At 34.7% G+C, this 19,284-nt stretch overlaps 1 protein-coding gene across 26 annotated transcripts in view; it reads left to right on the forward strand.

Annotated features, from left to right (window-relative positions):
* Positions 1-19,284, forward strand: part of dst (dystonin) — a 291,289-nt gene that overhangs the window by 38,467 nt on the left and 233,538 nt on the right. For 23 of the 26 annotated variants that reach the window (XM_087278762.1, XM_087278728.1, XM_087278746.1 and 20 more), the window contains 2 exons: positions 15,968-16,029; positions 17,626-17,715. In XM_087278762.1, the coding sequence (XP_087134888.1) occupies positions 15,968-16,029; positions 17,626-17,715 (152 nt within the window). Of the gene's footprint in view, positions 1-11,463; positions 12,607-15,967; positions 16,030-17,625; positions 17,716-19,284 lie in introns of those variants that run through there. The other 3 variants (XM_087278742.1, XM_087278757.1, XM_087278745.1) reach the window with 1 other exon arrangement.

The raw sequence follows: 19,284 nt of genomic DNA on the forward strand, positions 1-19,284 counted from the left end.
CAGTTGCTATGGTAACACAACAACAATAGTAAAGTATTCGAATGAATCTGTTGTGGCGATTCCTTAGTTGCTATGGTAACAAGAACTATAATATTAGAATGAATCTATTGCGGTGATTCTTTAGTTGCTATGGGAACACAAGAACTACAGTATTCGAATGAATCTGTTATGCGATTGTTTATTTGCTATGGTAACATAAGATCTATAGTACAGTATTCAAATTAATCTCTTGTGGTGATTCTCTAGTTGCTATGGTAATAAGAACTATAGTACAGTATTCAAATTAGTTTGTGGTGATTCTACAGTTGCCATGGTAACACAATAACTAAAGTATTTGAATGAATCTGTTATGGTCATTCTTTAGTTGCTATGGTAGCACAACAACAATAGCAAAGTATTCAAATGAATCTGTTATGTAGATTATTTAGTTGCTATGGTAACACAAACTATAGTAAAGAACTGGAATGAATCTGTTGTGGTGATTCTTTAGTTGCTATGGTAACACAACAACAATAGCAAAGTATTCAAATTAATCTGTTGTGTAGATTATTTAGTTGCTATGGTAACACAAACTATAGTAAAGAACTGGAATGAATCTGTTGTGGTGATTCTTTAGTTGCTATGGTAACACAACAACAATAGCAAAGTATTCAAATTAATCTGTTGTGTAGATTATTTAGTTGCTATGGTAACACAAACTATAGTAAAGAACTGGAATGAATCTGTTGTGGTGATTCTTTAGTTGCTATGGTAACACAACAACAATAGCAAAGTATTCAAATTAATCTGTTGTGTAGATTATTTAGTTGCTATGGTAACACAAACTATAGTAAAGAACTGGAATGAATCTGTTGTGGTGATTCTTTAGTTGCTATGGTAACACAACAACAATAGCAAAGTATTCAAATTAATCTGTTGTGTAGATTATTTAGTTGCTATGGTAACACAAACTATAGTAAAGAACTGGAATTAATCTGTTGTGGTGATTCTACAGTTGCTATGGTAACACAAGAACTACGGTATTCTAATTAGTCTGTTATGGTGATTCGTTAGTTGCTATGGTAACGCCAGAATTATAGTAAAATATTCAAATTAATCTATTATGGTGATTGTATAGTTGCTATGGTAACACAACTATAGTAATATAAACAAATGACACAGCACTGCAGCTTTCTAAAAACTGTAGGGTATATTACAATACAGCACAGTTTACTATAGTAAAAACTAAAGTATACTACAGTATTTATATCAGTTCAGTATCACATTTATTAACCAAGTGCTGTAATCCCTATATTACAACTATAGCACACTATATTATTACGATTATAAATGACTATAGTATTTGTTTTCATGTAGGAATCTTGAATATGAGCATAAAAGATTATTTATGCTCTAGAAAGGAAAAGGAAAACCCATTTAATTTTCTAAAAAGGAAAGATCCTTTAATCAGACAGTGTTTTTTAGCTTTTAATAGAGCTGTGTTTGTTTCAATGGAGCGTTTCTGTGCTGTACGTTACTGGATTATCAGTATCTTCACACGGCTATTATTAATAATTAGCTCATAGAGTCTAATGGGTAAGGCGCTAATCAATACACATCACCGTCCCGTGACCCACACTCTCTCTACTGACTACATTATAGCACAATTATCTGCTAAATCATGCCTGAGAACATCCTGGAGCTAATGCATCTCTGAGACATTAAACCTGATACAGATAAAGCTCTTAGTGTGGCATGCTAATGTAGGTACTGTGTAGGATTGGCTACTTGCTTGGTGATTCTAGCCACTATGATAGCTAGTGTAGCGACGCCATCTAGATGATCTATTGAGAAACATTCAGAATCTTTCTAAATATGTTTTCTGATAGCTACACGTTCATGTTAAGTATGATTATGCCATGTTGAGGAGAATTGTGGTGGCACATGAATCAAATGTAGCTTAGCAAAATGCTAAATGAGTGCTAGCCTAGCCTGTGAGAATATTGATGTAAAATATTTTGATGGTAACACATCTGATATTGGATTATTAGCAAAATTATGTATTTACATGCCAGGGAGTAGCTTGCTAACTTTTAGCATGGCCACTCTCATTAGTGGAATGGTACCTTGAGGAGTACCCTGTGGTATCACATGAATCAAATGCAGCTTAGCAAAATGCTAATTGGGTGTTAGTTTTTTCACCCAAGTGAAAAGTTTTAGATGTGAAATATCTTTATGATAATACATATTAATACACATTCATATTAAATGATTAGCATAACTAATGTATTTACATGGCCCTCATGAAATAGCTATAGCTAACTTTTCGCAATGTCATTCTTATTAGCAGCTTCTTAGCATGTTGTTAAGCTAACAATGTTAAAACTGCAGTGCCAAAATTGTAGCCAACCACAAATAAACAGTAGGGGATTTATTTTAGGCATGGTTACCCTGCTGAAAAATCCAGCTTAAACCAGCCTAGGCTGGTTGGCTGGTTTTAGCTGGTTGACCAGGCTGGTTTTAGACGGGTTTTGGCCATTTCCAGGCTGGTTTCTAGCCATTTCCAGCCTGGTCTTAGCCAAATTACCAGCCAAATCCAGCTAAAACCAGCTTGACCAGCCTGGTTTAAGCTGGATATAGCTGGTTTTGGCTGGACTCCCAGCTTGGCTAGGCTCGTCAAGCTGGTTTTAGCTGGTCATCTCCCAGCCTGACCAGCTAAGACCAGGCTGGAAATGGCTGGAAACCAGCCTGGAAGTGGCCAAAACCCCTCTAAAACCAGCCTGGTCGACCAGCTAAAACCAGCCAACCAGCCTAGGCTGGTTTAAGCTGGATTTTTCAGCAGGGTAATATTTAAAAAATGTATCTGTAGGTTCAAGTGTGTATTATTTATGTTATTATTTATTCTGTTTTTCATATCTGGCCTCTTGAGAGGGTTTGGGGACAGGGGTTTGTTGTTGTTGGTTTATTTTGCATCTTGTTTCTTTCTTTTTTCCTGTTACCAGACATTGATTTTGTAATATCTTTGATTTAATACATTTGCAGACATTCAATGATATAAATAAAGAAGCAATATCCGTATTGAGCAATACTGGCTCTATATTTACCGTCTGTTTGATTCAGTATTGCTCACCCCTGGTGGCAGGCAGTATGTGTGCAGTTGGCCCGTGTGAAGGCGTTCAGTCCAGATGGGGAGACTTCTCTGTCTCGTGAATAGATTTCTCATGCTGACCTCGCTTGAGGGACACAATCTGCTTTCCTCACTGCTGTGGAATGACAGGAACGCCAGTCGCTGTTTATCTCAAGCCGCCCTATGTGTTTTATTTCTGTTTGTGTGCCATTTCATTGCATTCAGAGGCAGATTCTGGTCTTTTATGCTAGGAATATGCCAAAAAAAAAAATTTTTAAGATTAAAAATTAAATGTCTTTAAATGTCTCAACAAAATCCTGTTATCACTAGAAAATACCTTTTATAAAATTATTAAGTGGAAAAAATAATAGCCTATAGTCGGCTAGCCTGTGTGTGGCAGCATTGCATCACTGGGAATGAGTGGGCCTATCTGGTTTCAGAATATAAAAAGCAAGTCTTTATTTATTTTTGTTTTCTGCTGATTTTTATTTTCTGTTATTCAAAATAAAAAAGGAATATCAAGTCATTTTTATATTTTGCTTTTCCCTTTTTACGATGCAAAAGAAAAACGCCTGATATTTCAATAGGGTATATGCCGAGCTGGTGTTGTTCCCATACTGATAAACTTCTGGTGAGCTGTTATTGTGAACTTTTTTCCATTTTATACCGTTCCTTTTACAGCATCGATGTTGTAATGTAATTAAAATATATTCAGTTAAATAAACTTTAGCATTCATTTAGTTGCTCAAGCGTAAAACGAGACAAAAAGCCGCTTACTCGCACGCGCCCGTCAGAATCAGCAGGATAGCGCAGAAGCTCCATTGAATATACTGGGCTAAAATAAATCCTCATAATATAAAGACATGGCGGGGGGAATGTCATTTAATGCAGTGCTTCTTGCACAATCTGAGACCCACTTTACATCAGATATCACTCAGCAAGTGGAGATCGCAGATTTTTAAAGAAAACTGACCTTAAACGCGCCGGTTTTTGCATTGGCATACAGTTCGCCGGAAGTACTTAACCCAAGTTACTGACAAATTAAAAGTCCCATTAGCATGCTTCGGCATAAACCCTATGTTCGTTTTTGATATTAAAACAAAAAAAAAAAAATTTAATATCCGTTTCTAAAATGAAAATTCAATGATCAAAAGATACACTGACCGATGTTGGACTGTCAACAAAGCAAGTTAACTGGGAAAGTGGTGACGCAAGGCTAGTGTTTGTTCTTCAGGTGTTCACCTGTGTTATCATTTACTGTGCTGTACACACCTGCTTCTGCAAACCTTCACCACACTGACTTTATCATCACAGAGTGCAGAAATGTTGAGCTCTTTGCTTTTCTTAACACTGAAAATGTGTGATATTTCACACAAACATATGTTTGATACAGAAATAACTGTTTTAATTTTTTAATTTTTAATTCTCCACCAATCTACTGAACAACATTTTATTCTAAGGTGTCTTGTTACCATGTTCCATGCACTTACTATATTAATTACAATTAATTATGCATAATTACATGCAACGTATTCAAAATTAATCAACACACCTTCTAACCATAACAGTATGTAGATAAGTAATGTTTTTCTAAATTAATTTGTAATTTTTCTCAAGGAAATCCACATGAGATAGGATTGCTCACTGCTGTTTTTCTAATTTTCAAAATATGTCTTATTTTTTGCCATTAAATATAATATATTTATATAATAAATATAATAAATATAAATGAATAAATCAATGATAAATTTTAGGGGGTGACCCAGTGGCGCAGTAGGTACTGCTGTCGCCTCACAGCAAGAAGGTCGCTGGTTCGAGCCTCGGCTGGGTCAGTTGGTGTTTCTGTGTGGAGTTTGCATGTTCTCCCTGCATTTGCGTGGGTTTCCTCCGGGTGCTCCGGTTTCCCCCACAGTCCAAACACATGTGGTACAGGTGTACTGGGTGGGCTAAATTGTCCGTAGTGAGTGTGTGTGTGTGAATGAGTGTGTGTGGATGTTTTCCAGAGATGGGTTGCAAATGAGATCCGCTGCTTAAAAACGTGCTGGATAAGTTGGTGGTTCATTCCGCTGTGGCGACCCCAGATTAATAAATGGACTAAGCCGAAAATAAAATAAATGAATAATAAATCTTTTAATTAAATAAAATAAATAAAAATTATTAATAGATAAAAAATTGTATTTTCCTAAGAAAGGACAAATAAATTGAGGCATCGTTTTTTTTCATTTGCATCATCGTCAGCCATGGATACAGTTTCTACATTTGTTAATCTGGGCACGTTTTTGGCTATAATGCTTGGCTATAAGGTCTTCAAATGTTCAGCTTGATGTGCATCTTGAAGAAACTCTCAAAGCGAGATCAATTCAAGGTTAAACGTTCTAGTTTTAATGCAGTAAAATTATGATTTGAGAGTGAGATATTCATCTGTGTCTCTTAGTTTATTTAAATGTTTTGGTGCCTTTTATATATGCATGAATAATAAATGTATTTTGAAGTTTGCATTTATTGTGCATTGATTAATTGTCTCTATATTTTCAGGGTGACTATTTCACCATCAGACCAGGGACTGTAGAGGCTGTCTGGCACATTGTAGATTTCTTTATTATTGATGTGCATTGTCCCTGTCAAATAAACCATGAAATAATAGATTTAGTATTCATGCATATATATATATATATATATATATATATATATATATATATATATATATATATATATATATATATATATATATATATATATATATATATATATATTTATTTATTTATAGTTCCTGTGTCAAGAAGGGCATTTTGTTGGTGTTTTGCATGAACTCATTTAGGGTAATATTCATAACATCACTGATCACTGCACATTCATAGAGCTCATCAGATACAAATGCTCAGACTTGCTCGTTTTCTGTGACTCAGATATTGAGCTCATTTCACCATATCATAAGTGTGTGGAAACACTGATAATCCTCTGAGAGGTGTAACACACATCTGCCCATAATTATGAGTAAACCGCAGTGGTTTTCTCATGGGCTTGGTGTGAGAACTGTGACTGGGTCATAGGTTATGAGTTCGGGTGCATTTTTTGTGCTTTTCTCTGTTGATCTGGCTTTTTTTTGGCTCATGTAAGAAATATTTCCTCCTGGAAGTAGAAAGCTGTGATCTGCTGGAATACTGAGCTCTTAATGGCAATTGTGCCCTCGAGCGAGGTGTTTAACCCTGGATCTCTACCGAGGGAACATCCCTATTGGTGTTGCACAAGGAACAGGCTCATTCATGCATGCTTATAACTAGGACTGCACAACTTGCAGTGCAGTGTAAATGATAGATTAATGATTATTATATAGTATTTATATAGTATTAAGTAATAATTATTATAATAATTAATAATCATTATATTTACAATATAAAATCAACTAAAACAATAAAAAAATATATATATTTCAGTGTAAAATAAAAAAATGTTTTAATAATTTAATTGATTAAATTTTATAATATTTTATTTATTTTTTTACAATTAATAAAAACATTTAATAAAAAAACTTAATTGTAATATTTCATTGTAAAATAAAATAATGTTTTAGTATTTTAATTTACTTTAATTATTTATTTAACAATTTATAGAAACATTTAATTAAAAAAACTAACTTTTTAATTTTTAATATTTCTTTGTAAAATAAAAAATGTTTTAGTATTTTAATTTACTTTAATTAATTTTGTTAACAATTTATAAAAACATTTAATTAAACTAATTGTAATATTTTATTGTAAAATAAAAAGTTTTAGTAATTTAATTACATTTATTTTTTAACAATTAATAAAAAAATGTTTATTAAAAAACCCCAATTGTGATATTTCATTGTAAAATAAAATATATTTTAGTATTTTATTTATATATATATATATATTTTAACAGTTAAAAAATCATTTAAAAAAACTATTGTACCATTTCATTGTAAAATCAAAAATGTTTAGTAATTTAATTTAATTTTATTAAATTGTATTTATTTTTTAACAATTAATAAAATGTTAATTAAAAAACCCAGTTGTAATATAATTTAATGTAAAATAAAAAAATGTTTTAGTAGTTTAATTTAATTGTATTATTTTTTTATTTTATTTGATTAGATTTTTTTAAAGAATTAATACAAATTTTATAAAAAAATATTTAATTGTAAAATAAAATGTTTTAGTAATTTAATTACATTTTTTAACTTAATGATTTTTTAAATTAATTTAATTATATATTTTAAATTTAACAAAAATCAAACCATCCGACTTTTAATTTAGGAACTTTAATTATTATAAAAAAAAGTCAAGGTAGTCTTTAAAGCTTCTCTTTTTTGTTACACGCTTGTTGCAACAAATCTATAAAAAAAGTTGGTACATTTCATTCATATACAAGTTAAAGCGACATAATAAATCACATAATAGTAAATAAATCACAGAAGGCAGATGAAGTTTGTGCGAAAAATCGAGAAAACAGCAGTGAATTATGACCTCCAAATGAACACAGTGCTTTATTCACTATAAAATATCTCTTAATAGCTTTATTTGTATTCTATCTGTAGCCATATTTATAATTATAGTTAATCCCTTGCTCTGGTCATCTTAGACATATTAAGGATATTTCTGTAAAGGATTACTGTAAATATGACATATTTGTTCATTTTTAATCATATTAGCCACTCTCGTCCGCACAGTAAAGGGCACAGACGGGTGATGATGGCAGATCTGTGTTGTGTTGTAGTGCTTATTTATAGACTTCCTCTGCACATGATCCTACTGGACTGCTTTCAAAGTCCTTCACTGTCTGACTGACTGAAGACAAACTGAGCTCAATGAGGCGACAAACTCCTGAGGTTACACATTAAACCCGGAGAAAACTGCAGAAGAATACATTGAAGTGGAATTGTAATATGCCACTTTTTACAAGATGCAAAGTAAGTCTGATGTTCCTACGGTGTGTGTAGTGAGTTTCAGCTCAAGATATCACACAGATAATGTTGTCTATAACTCTCTGAAACTGACCCTTTTAGGCTTTGATTGTACTTGGATGTGGTTTTGGTGACTGTCGCTTTAAATTCAAATGAGATTGTGCTATTTTCAAAAGAGGGCGGAGCTACAGATGCATTTTTTTTTTGCAAGACACTATCATGAATGACTGTCATTTTATTCACAACATTATTCAAGAGGAAAGGTCACCTGCTGGCCATGTGAATGCACATTTTTCCAATATTAGTAAGTCAAACGTGTTGCATCCTGAAGTTCAAGATAGATAATTTTTTTATAAGTGTTGCTGGATATTGTAACATGAATACTGCTGGTCTCTTTGTTCAGTGCAGATAGCATGCGATTAATATCTCTCTCTGGATGCGGGATGCGTTTCAGGCATTTTAAACACACAATCACCAGGATATAAACAAACCTTTACAAGTGAAGAGTGTCATTTCTGCACCCCTAGTGGCACCAGATGGCATTGCAGCATTTCAGTGCATTTACACTGAAGAAAGTGAAGAAGTTTCAGCAGATCAGTTCAAAGGAACACAGAGGAATTGATTCATATTTAGTAAACTTTATCAGTAGTAGAAATACTTATATGTATCGGCTTCGTTATATAGTTTGTTTAGTTTATATATAATACTATAATAATACAATTAACTCCCACATAAAAATTGCTATACAAAGTTATAGTGTTTTCGAACAATACTATAGTAAAGTACTCAAATTAATTTGTGGTGGTGATTCTTTAGTTGCTTTGGTAACAAGAACTGTAGTAAAGTATTTGAATTAATCTGTTGTAGTGATTCTCTAGTTGCTATGGTAATACAACAACAATAGTAAAGTATTCAAATTTATTTGTTGTGGTGGTTCTACAGTTGCTATGGTAACACAAGAACTATTGTATTCAAGTGAATCTGTTATGGTGATTCTTTAGTTGCTATGGTAACACAACAACTATAGTAAAGTACTTAAATTATTTGTTGTTGTGATTCTACAGTTGCTATGGTAACGCAACAACTATAGTAAAGTATTCGAATTAATCTGTTGTGGTGATTCTACAGTTGCTATGGTAACGAAACAACTATAGTAAAGTATTCGAGTGAATCTGTTGTGGCGATTTTACAGTTGCTATGTTAACACAACAACTATAGTAAATTATTCGAATTAATCTGTTGTGGTGATTCTACAGTTGCTATGGTAACGCAACAACTATAGTAAAGTATTCAAATTTAATCTGTTGTGGTGATTCTACAGTTGCTATGGTAACGCAACAACTATAGTAAAGTATTTGAATTAATCTGTTGTGGTGATTCTTCAGTTGCTATGGTAACGCAACAACTATAGTAAAGTATTCGAATTAATCTGTTGTGGTGATTCTACAGTTGCTATGGTAACGCAACAACTATAGTAAAGTATTCGAATTAATCTGTTGTGGTGATTCTTCAGTTGCTATGGTAACGCAAAAACTATAGTAAAGTATTCGAATGAATCTGTTGTGGTGATTCTACAGTTGCTATGGTAACGCAACAACTATAGTAAAGTATTCAAATGAATCTGTTGTGGTGATTTTACAGTTGTTATGGTAACACAACAGCTAAAGTAAATTATTCAAATTAATCTTTTGTGGTGATTCCACAGTTGCTATGGTAACACAACAACTAAGTAAAGTACTCGAATAAATCTATTGTGGTGATTCTACAGCTGCTATGGTGACACAAACTATAGTAATGCATTTGAACGAATCTATTGTGGTGATTCTACAGTTGCTATGGTAACACAAGAACTACAGTAAAGCATTTAAATTAATTTGTTATGGTTTTACAGTTGCTATGGTAACACAAGAACTATATTTAAGTACTTGAATTAATCAGTTGTGGTGATTCTACAGTTGCCACAGTAACACAGAAACCATAGTAATATAAACAAATGACCCAATACTGTAGTTTTCTACAAGTGTAGTGTATATTATACTACAAATACAACACAGTTTAGTAGAAACTGTAGTAAAACCTAAAGTATATGACAGTATTTATTACAGTAAATCACTATACCACAGTTCATACTATATACGATAGTATCATTCAGAAACACTACAGTGTTTACCATAAATTACTGTAGTATTCTTTTCACGTGGGTTAAAAATGAAATAACCATTCAATAATTAAACTCAAGGTAGCCTAAAGTGTTTAATTAATCAAGGCTTTGGTTTGAGTTCATTGTTTCTGCTGTACATCTATAAAGGCTACGTCACCTCATGTGCATTTACAGCTGTGATTTATAATCCATAATGTGTTTATAAGTGATCTGCGTGGGTATGATCGTAATAAATCAGCTGTAGTCATCATTCTGTGATCATTACGTGTGGTCAGGCACAGGCTTGTTTACTTCCGGACATAATGAAGCCGTGAGCTGTAAAATGAGCTATTTATGAGAGTCAGTGACCTTTAACTCCAATCCGACTGTGATAATAGTTTAGTTATTGTCTCTTGATGTTTTACAGTGAGATTATCCATCAGTTTGACTCGTTGTTACAGTATGTGGAAGACCGAGGTAATCGGAAAAACACAGAAAACACGTTTTTTTTGCGTCCTAAAGGGGGCGCTGTTTACTCATTATTTCACCATTACCTCATTATTCAGAAAAAAACAATCTCTGCTTTAATGGGATAATTCACCCAAAAATGAATATTCTGTCATCATTTACTTACCCTTTACTTGTTTAAAACATGAGTTTCCTATGTTAAACACAAAGGAAGACATTTTGAAGAATGCTGGAAACCTGTAACTATTGACTTCCATAGTATTTGTTTGTCCTGCTATGCATGTCAATGGTTACAGGTTTTTTTTTTTTTCAAAATATATTTTTCAGTGTTCAACAGAAATAAATATTTACAACAGATATAAATATTTTAAACAATTTGACGGAGAGTTAAAAGTGAGTCAATTTTCATTTATACAATAAATAAATAAATAAATTTTATTTTATTTTAAATATAAATTTTTTCATTTATTTTATTTTATTTTATTATATTGATTGATTTATCTATTTTATTTATTGATTTTTTTATTTAACTTAATTTTGTTTTATGTTACTAATTATTTTATTAATTAATTTATTTATTTATTTGATTTACTTATGCATTTATTTATTTATTTATCTTTTACAATTTGTTTGTTGTTTGTTTGTTTATTTGAACCCTCAGATTTTTCATTCCAAAAAGTATTTAGATTATTTTTCGGCCCAGGGTTTTACAAATAATTTTCCCTGAGTAATAAAGAATGTTGCTGTGATTTTATTTATTTATGTATGTATGTATTTATTTATTTATTTATTTATTTATTTATTTATTTATTTATTATTGTGATGATCCTGCAGTTGTTGTGCTTCCGTGTGTTAAAGCGCATTCATCTTGATCTAGCCTAATGGAAATGAGATTATTAAACTTCCTATAAATAGACTGATGAGTGATCCTGAATAAGGTCGTTTTGATGTCCTTGATTTTCCACTAATTAAGTTACAGCTCACACTGACTGTGTTCAGAATGAGCGCTAACAAACTGCACAGTAAATACACTGCTGCACACGGGGCGTCATTCATTCATTTTCCATCAGCTTAGTCTCTGATTTTTCAGGGGTAGCCACAGCGGAATGAACCACCAATTATTCCAGCTCATGTTTTACACAGCGGATGCCCTTTCAACTGCAAACCAGTAATGGGAAACACCCATACACTTTCACATTCACACATACACACACACACACACACACACACACACACACACACACACACACACACACACACACACACACACACACAAGCACACATTTTTGAGCGAGATGCTAATGGTCTAATCCGATTCAATGATTTATGCTAAGCTAAGCTAAAAGTGCTGCATAATATCAATAAAATAGCTACTTTTAATTTTACGTCAGCCACAATGTAACTACAGAAGAGTCGAGCTTTAAATAGGAAAATTTGGAAAATCATCTAAACTCTTTGGTCTTTTTGAAATGAGATGCTAATGGTCTAATCTGATTCAATGATCTATGCTAAGCTAAGCTAAAAGTGCTCTCGCCAGACACAGAAATCGACTGAAAGGATTAAAAAAGTCGTAAAACTAAACTCTTTAATTCTTGCACCTATTTTCATAAAAGTCGAGGGTTACCTTAAAGAGAAGGCTGTTTATTAGTGCTTCACAAATGAGCGCTGTGTATAATGCTACTGAATCTGTGGCTCAGCAGAATGGGTGAAGAATCAAACCTGTGTCCTTGTGTAAACATTCACCATGCGGTGGAGCCTGTTACTCACTGCAGTGCTGGAAAACCTGACAGGACTCGTTCTGGACGCTTGCGAAGGAAAAGCAGGCGGTGTGTGTGTGTGTGCTGTTAGCGCTCGCTAGGCTAAAAACACACACACATGCAAACACAGCCATGAAGACCCGCAAGCGGGACGCGTTCAGTGGGATTATGAGGCCGGACACGCTGCTGGTGACGCTCATGTGCTGCATGGGTCAGTAGATTTCTCACACTCTCACACATTTAATGTAGGAGTCGTGCTGTTGTACTGCGTTTATCAGTAGTGCTGAAGGGCTCAAAGTGCACATCTGCAGTGCATGAATGAGGTTTTACACTCTGCTGTCATCCGGCAGATTCCTGCACTGCTAATACTGTGTTTACTGAGGCAGGCTAGTGCTCATACGTGGATTAAACACTAGAGGAAGCTGACATGATGCTGTACATGATTGATTGTCTGGGTTCTTCATGCATGATGCTATTGGATGGGGTTTGTACATTTATCGGTGTCATCATTTATTTTGATGTTTCGTTTTAGTTTATTAATTGATCTATTTATTATTGATAGATGATTTATAATTGATAGATCAATTTATTTAATTTATTAATTGATCTGATTTATTAATTTTAATAAATTAACTGATCGATCAGTAATGGATTATTATAAGCCCTCATGTGAAATTTGAGTTCTTTTTAACAGAGCAAGGACATTTTGTTTACAGAATATTCTATTGTGTTTCTCTTCTGAAGAAAGTCTTATTTCTTGTAGTTTGAAATGCATATTAATGATAACATATATTATTAAATATATTTTATAGCTGTACGATATTGGAAAAGTCTGATATTGCGATATTTTAGTTTTCTTCAATAAATATTGTGTTATAAATACAGTTTCAGAAGGTAGTTTGTAAACAGTAAACAGCACTATTTGATGGTTTTCTGGGAAGTCTAGCAGGATTCAGGTACAGAAATTCATTTATTCATTTTCTTGTCGGCTTAGTCCCTTTATTAATCCGGGGTCGCCACAGCGGAATGAACCGCCAACTTATCCAGCAAGTTTTTACACAGCGGATGCCCTTCCAGCCGCAACCCATCTCTAGGAAACATCCACACACACACTCATACACTACGGATAATTTAGCCTACCCAATTCACCTATACCGCATGTCTTTGGACTGTGGGGGAAACCCAGAGGAAACCCACAGGAACGCAGGGAGAACATGCAAACTCCACAAAGAAATGCCAACTGAGCAGAGGCTCGAACCAAAAACCCAGCGACCTTCTTGCTGTGAGGCGACAGCACTACCTACTGCTCCACTGCCTCGCCAGTACAGAAATTCATGAATCACAACGTAAAATTGATTAAATGATTCAAATAATCACAATGTTTTTGTCTCATTTCTAGTCCAAACCAAAAAAAAAAAACCTCTTAAAGCAAGTAAAAATATTGTTTAGTTTTCATCGTCAGAAGCAAGTAAAAATGATGAGTTTTTCATTAAAACAAGCCAAATGTCTGCCAGTGGGGTAAGTGAAATAATCTTGTTTTCGCTTTGAAATGTAGATATTTGGACTAAAAACAAGACAAAATTGCATTAATGGTATAAATTCTGTATAAAAACAGTGATTTAATACAATTCTCCTGGTCTACTGGTCTACTATATATATCTCCTGGTCTACTATAATTCAGACTCAACATTGAATATCTTTGCGATGTGACTATTGCGGATGCGCACATTGAGATATCCATGCTGAAACCATTGTGCAGCCACAATATATATATATATATATATATATATATATATATATATATATATATATATATACATACAGTTGAAGTCAGAATTGATTGCCTCCCTGAATTATTTGCCCCTCTGTTTATTTTTTTACCTCAATTTCTATTTAACAGAAAAGATTTCATCAACACATTTCTAATCATAATAGTTTTAATAAATCATCTCTAATAACTGATTTATTTTTTCTCGATTTATTTTTTTCTCTTTTCTATGATGACAGTAAATAATATTAGACTAGATATTCTTCAAGACACTTCTATACAGCTTAAAGTGACATTTAAAGGCTTCACTAGGGTAATTAGGGTAACTAGGCAGGTTAGGGTAATTAGGCAAGTTATTATATAATGATGTTTTTATGGAGAAAAAAATATATAGCTTAAAGGGGCTAATAATATTGACCTTAAAATGCTGTTTAAAAAAATTAGTAACTGCTTTTATTCTAGCTGAAATAAAACAAATAAGACTTTCTCCAGAAGAAAAAATATTATCAGACATACTGTGAACATTTCCTAAATCTGTTTAACATCATTTAGGAAATATTTTAAAAAGAAAAAAAATTCAAAGGGGGTGAATAATTTTGAAAATGCAGATTGTTTATTGTGAGAGTTGGGTTTATGGGGAGAGGATATACAGTATGTGCAGCATAAAAATCATTATGTGTATGGGAAGTCCCCATGAGGATACCCGTACAAGTGTGTGTGTCTGTGTACCTTGTATTTCTGACATTCTGGAGACCAAATGTCCCCATAAGTATAGCAATACCAGTACATTTTGACCTTGTGGGGACATTTTTTGGGGTTCCCATGAACAGACAGCAGTATTTTGAAAATGTAAAAGTGCAGATTGTTTGCTGTGAGAGTTAGGTTTAGGGGGAGAGGAGAGAGAATATACAGTATTTATAGTATAATAATCATTACATCCATGGGAGGTCCCCATAAAGATAACTGTACAGGTCTGTGTGTTTGTGCATCTTGTATTTCTCATGTTGTGCGGACCAAATGTCCTCATAAGTATAGCAATACCAGTAAAATTTGACCTCATGGCGAAAACACACGTAAACCACACAGAATAAAGTATTTAGAAAGTGTAAAAGTGCAAATTGTTTATTGTGAGGGTCGAGTTTAGGGGAGAGGAGAGAGAATATACAGGATGGACAGAATAAAAATCATTACATCTGTAGGAAGTCCACATTAAGAAAGCTGTTCAAGTCTGTGTGTGTGTGTGTGTGTGTGTATGTGTGTGTGTGTGTGTGTGTGTGTGTGTGTGTGTGTGTGTGTGTGTGTGATGCTGGACGTCTGTCGTCATGGACACAGGAAAACACTAAATACTGTGGTTGGGAGAGTGTGTGTAATGGAGACTGTGATTTTCAGTGATTTGCTTCACATCCTGTGCAGAATCCCAGATTAGCAACATGACATTACAGCTTGACATAGTTAATAACACTAGTGCTCATTCATCAGATAACTTCAGTGTTTATTCAGGGCCGCAGGACTAAAATGAACACAAGAAACTGCTTAAAAATATACACATATATTATTAATTAAAATATGTATACCTTTGGGTATAAGTGTATCTTTGGTGGCTCAGTGGTTGGCACTGTGGTCTCAAAGCAATAAGAACGCTGATTCAAGTCTCGGCTGGGTTAGTTGGTGTTTCTGTGTGGAGTTTGCATGTTCTCCATGTTGGCATGGGTTTCAATATTTCAAAAATAGTACAAATATCACAGGATGAGAATCATTTTTTCCTTCAAACGTGTATATTAATGCAGATCTTCTTGTTTTTCAGATGAAAGAGACCGAGTCCAGAAGAAGACTTTCACCAAATGGATCAATCAGCACCTCTTAAAGGTACAGTACATCCGATTTGCTTGTTAATGTGGAAGAGTGAAGAGTGTAAAGAAGGCAGAAAGAGGACATTCCCAAAATACAGGGATCTACGTGATATTAACATGCACGCACAGCCATACACATGCACACACACTAACACAAACACACACACATACTGCACAGCCATACACATGCACACACACTAACACAAACACACACACATACTGCACAGCCATACACATGCACACACACTAACACAAACACACACACATACTGCACAGCCATACACATGCACACACACTAACACAAACACACACACATACTATCATTCATTAATCAGTCCCTTCATTAATCTGGGGTCGCCACAGTGGAATGAACCGCCAACTAATCCAGCATGTTTTCTGCAGTGGATGCCCTTCGAGCTGCAACCCGTCACTGGGAAACATCCATACTCACTCATTCACACTCATTACACCACGATCAATATAGTTCATCAGTTCCCCTATAGCGCATGTGTTTGGACTGTGGGGGGAAACCGGAGCACCCGGAGGAAACCCACGCCAACACAGGGAGAACATGCAAACTCCACACAGAAATGCCAACTGACCCAGCCGAGGCTCGAAGCAGTGACCTTTTTGCTGTGTAGTGATCATGCTACCTACTGCGCCACCGTGACACCCCCCACACACACACACATGCACACTCACTAGCTGGTCAGGCTGGGAGTTGACCAGCTAAAACCAGCTTGACCAGCCAAAACCAGCTATGTCCAGTTTAAACCAGGCTGGTCAAGCTGGTTTTAGCTGGATTTAGCTGGTCATTTATCAGCATGAGCAGCGAAGACCAGGCTGGAAATGGCTGGAAACCAGCCTGGAAATGGCCAAAACCCCTCTAAAACCAGCTTGGTCGACCAGCTAAAACCAGCCAACCAGCCTAGGCTGGTTTAAGCTGGATTTTTCAGCAGGGATCATTTAAGCGAGGTACAAAGAACGGACCCAAGACCCAAGAATGTTTCAGATGACAGTAATGTGTTGTTGGACCATTCCAGCATGGTAACCTGCTCTACACCCACCCATAAAGTGAATATCATCATATCTGGAGTGCAGATATGAGCTGGTTTGGTGCTGATGTGTTTAAACAGGCCTGCTGAGGGTGTGATTGAGTCTCCGTCATGTGAAAGGGCGCGTCTGGGCTTTTTGTTTTATGAAGGGTAAAACCACAGTGCCGGGAGTGTCTTATCTTATTGCCATGCCAAGTGTCATTCATTGCTGGAATTGATAGTTAATGAATGGATCCTGTGCAAGCCCTTTAAGATAAGACACTGTGTGACTCATTTGTCATAAATGCTTTAGCAGTATTGTGAAAAAGATAAAAATAAAAATGCTATAAGAACTTAAAGTCAAACTATAGTGTTTTTGAACCATGCTATTGAATTAATACACTCACCGGCCACTTTATTAGGTACACCTCTCAAACTGCTCGTTAACGCAAGATTCAAATCAACCAATCACATGGCAGCATTTAGGCATGTAGACATGTTCAAGACGATCTGCTGCAGTTCAAACCGAGCATCAGAATGGGGAAGAAAGGGGATTTACATGACTTTGTTTGTTGCAGGTCCGAAAGCATGTGAATGACCTGTATGAGGATTTGCGGGATGGACATAACCTGATCTCCCTTCTGGAGGTGTTGTCCGGTGAGACTCTGGTGAGTTTTGCTCCGTTTCTGCTCATCTCTTTATACCTGAAACACATTGTTGATTATGAATGACCTTTGTAGATACACCATCCCCACCAGTCCACTTCTGTGTGTATGTATATGTGTGTGTGTGTGTGTGTAACTAATCCATCAGGCTGATTAAATGTCCACTCACACACTGATCAGCTTTGCTAAAAGTAATGCAAATTCACGCTCTAAGGGCCAGTTCACATTAAAGACGATGACTATGAATATAACACGAGCTATATTTTTGTCCAGACCAGTAATTGATATATATCTGTTTATGTTTAGTTTGTTTTTGCAATTCCCCGTATAGCCACTAGGTGTCCTAAGTGTGTTTCTAGCGCATGTGACCAGTGAATCCAGCTCGTGTAATCTAATCAAACGGTGAATTTAGCAATCTCAATTAGTGTAGTTGAATAAAAAACAACACCAATTATTTTCTCCAGCATTTTTGAAGGTGGAAATACAAAGACGCTGAAAATAAACTCATACCTGAGGTGTTTTTATTTTTATAATAATTTTATTTATAGTTTTAAATATACATTTTTATTATTGGCTCGCATGGTGTCATCCGTTGTTTTCTATATGGTCATTATTTTTAAATAGTCTTTAAAAAGAGGGTTTAACATCAAGCAGAGCCTCTCCACAAAATCGCACAAACTTTTTAGATTTCAATGTATTCTGGCTGAGAGCGTTTGGTAGTTTATCATCTGGAATAAAATGTTTACCGATACAGAGTTTTTCTACATCTGGATCATTATAGCTGTGGAACTCTGCTGTTGTTTTACATTCAGAAATCAGTCTTTATTGTTATCGTGCTTGGTGTGAACAGGCCTTTACAGCAGCTAATGGTGTGTAACATGAAGCTTATTTATTGTCTTTGCTTATTTACACACTAGTGCACAATGAACCATTGATACTTAGAGATTATTGTACTACAGTACAATTACTCTCAGCTATGGAGGAATTCTCATTCTCTTATTCTGATTTAAACATAGGGGAGCTGTAAAATGTAAACATTTGCAAAAAACAAAGTGAAATAAATACACCCGAAGTCAGAAAAAGTTGGGACTGTATGGAAAACGCAAATAGAAAAAGAAAGTAGTGATTTCTCAATTTATTTGAGTTGTATTTCATTGCAGACAATACAACAAGCATTATTTAAGGTGTTCCTTGTGACTTTTATAGATTTTTTTGTTCAAAATAAACACATAAACACAAAATAAAACACATTTCAAAATAAGTATTAAGCACTTTGTAATGTTGCCGTTCCTCTTCACAACACTGAACTGAAGACACCAAGTAATGAAGTGTTTCAGGTGTCATTATGTCCCATTCAACCCTGTTCCTGGAGATCGACCAAACAAGTCTTAAGGTACGAAACAGTACGGAGTCTTCATTATTGCATTTTGCGCTTCAAAATATGTCACGCATTCTCTATTGGAGACAGGTCAGGACTGCAGGCAGGCCAGTCAAGTACCTGTATCTTCTTCCTCCACAGCCAGGACTTTGTAATGTGTGCAGAATGTGGTTGTGGCAAGTGAGGCGGGGACA

Source organism: Danio rerio, chromosome 13 (assembly GCF_052040795.2).
Source record: "Danio rerio strain M-AB ecotype USA chromosome 13, GRCz13ab, whole genome shotgun sequence".
In the NCBI taxonomy this organism is placed as follows: domain Eukaryota; kingdom Metazoa; phylum Chordata; class Actinopteri; order Cypriniformes; family Danionidae; genus Danio; species Danio rerio.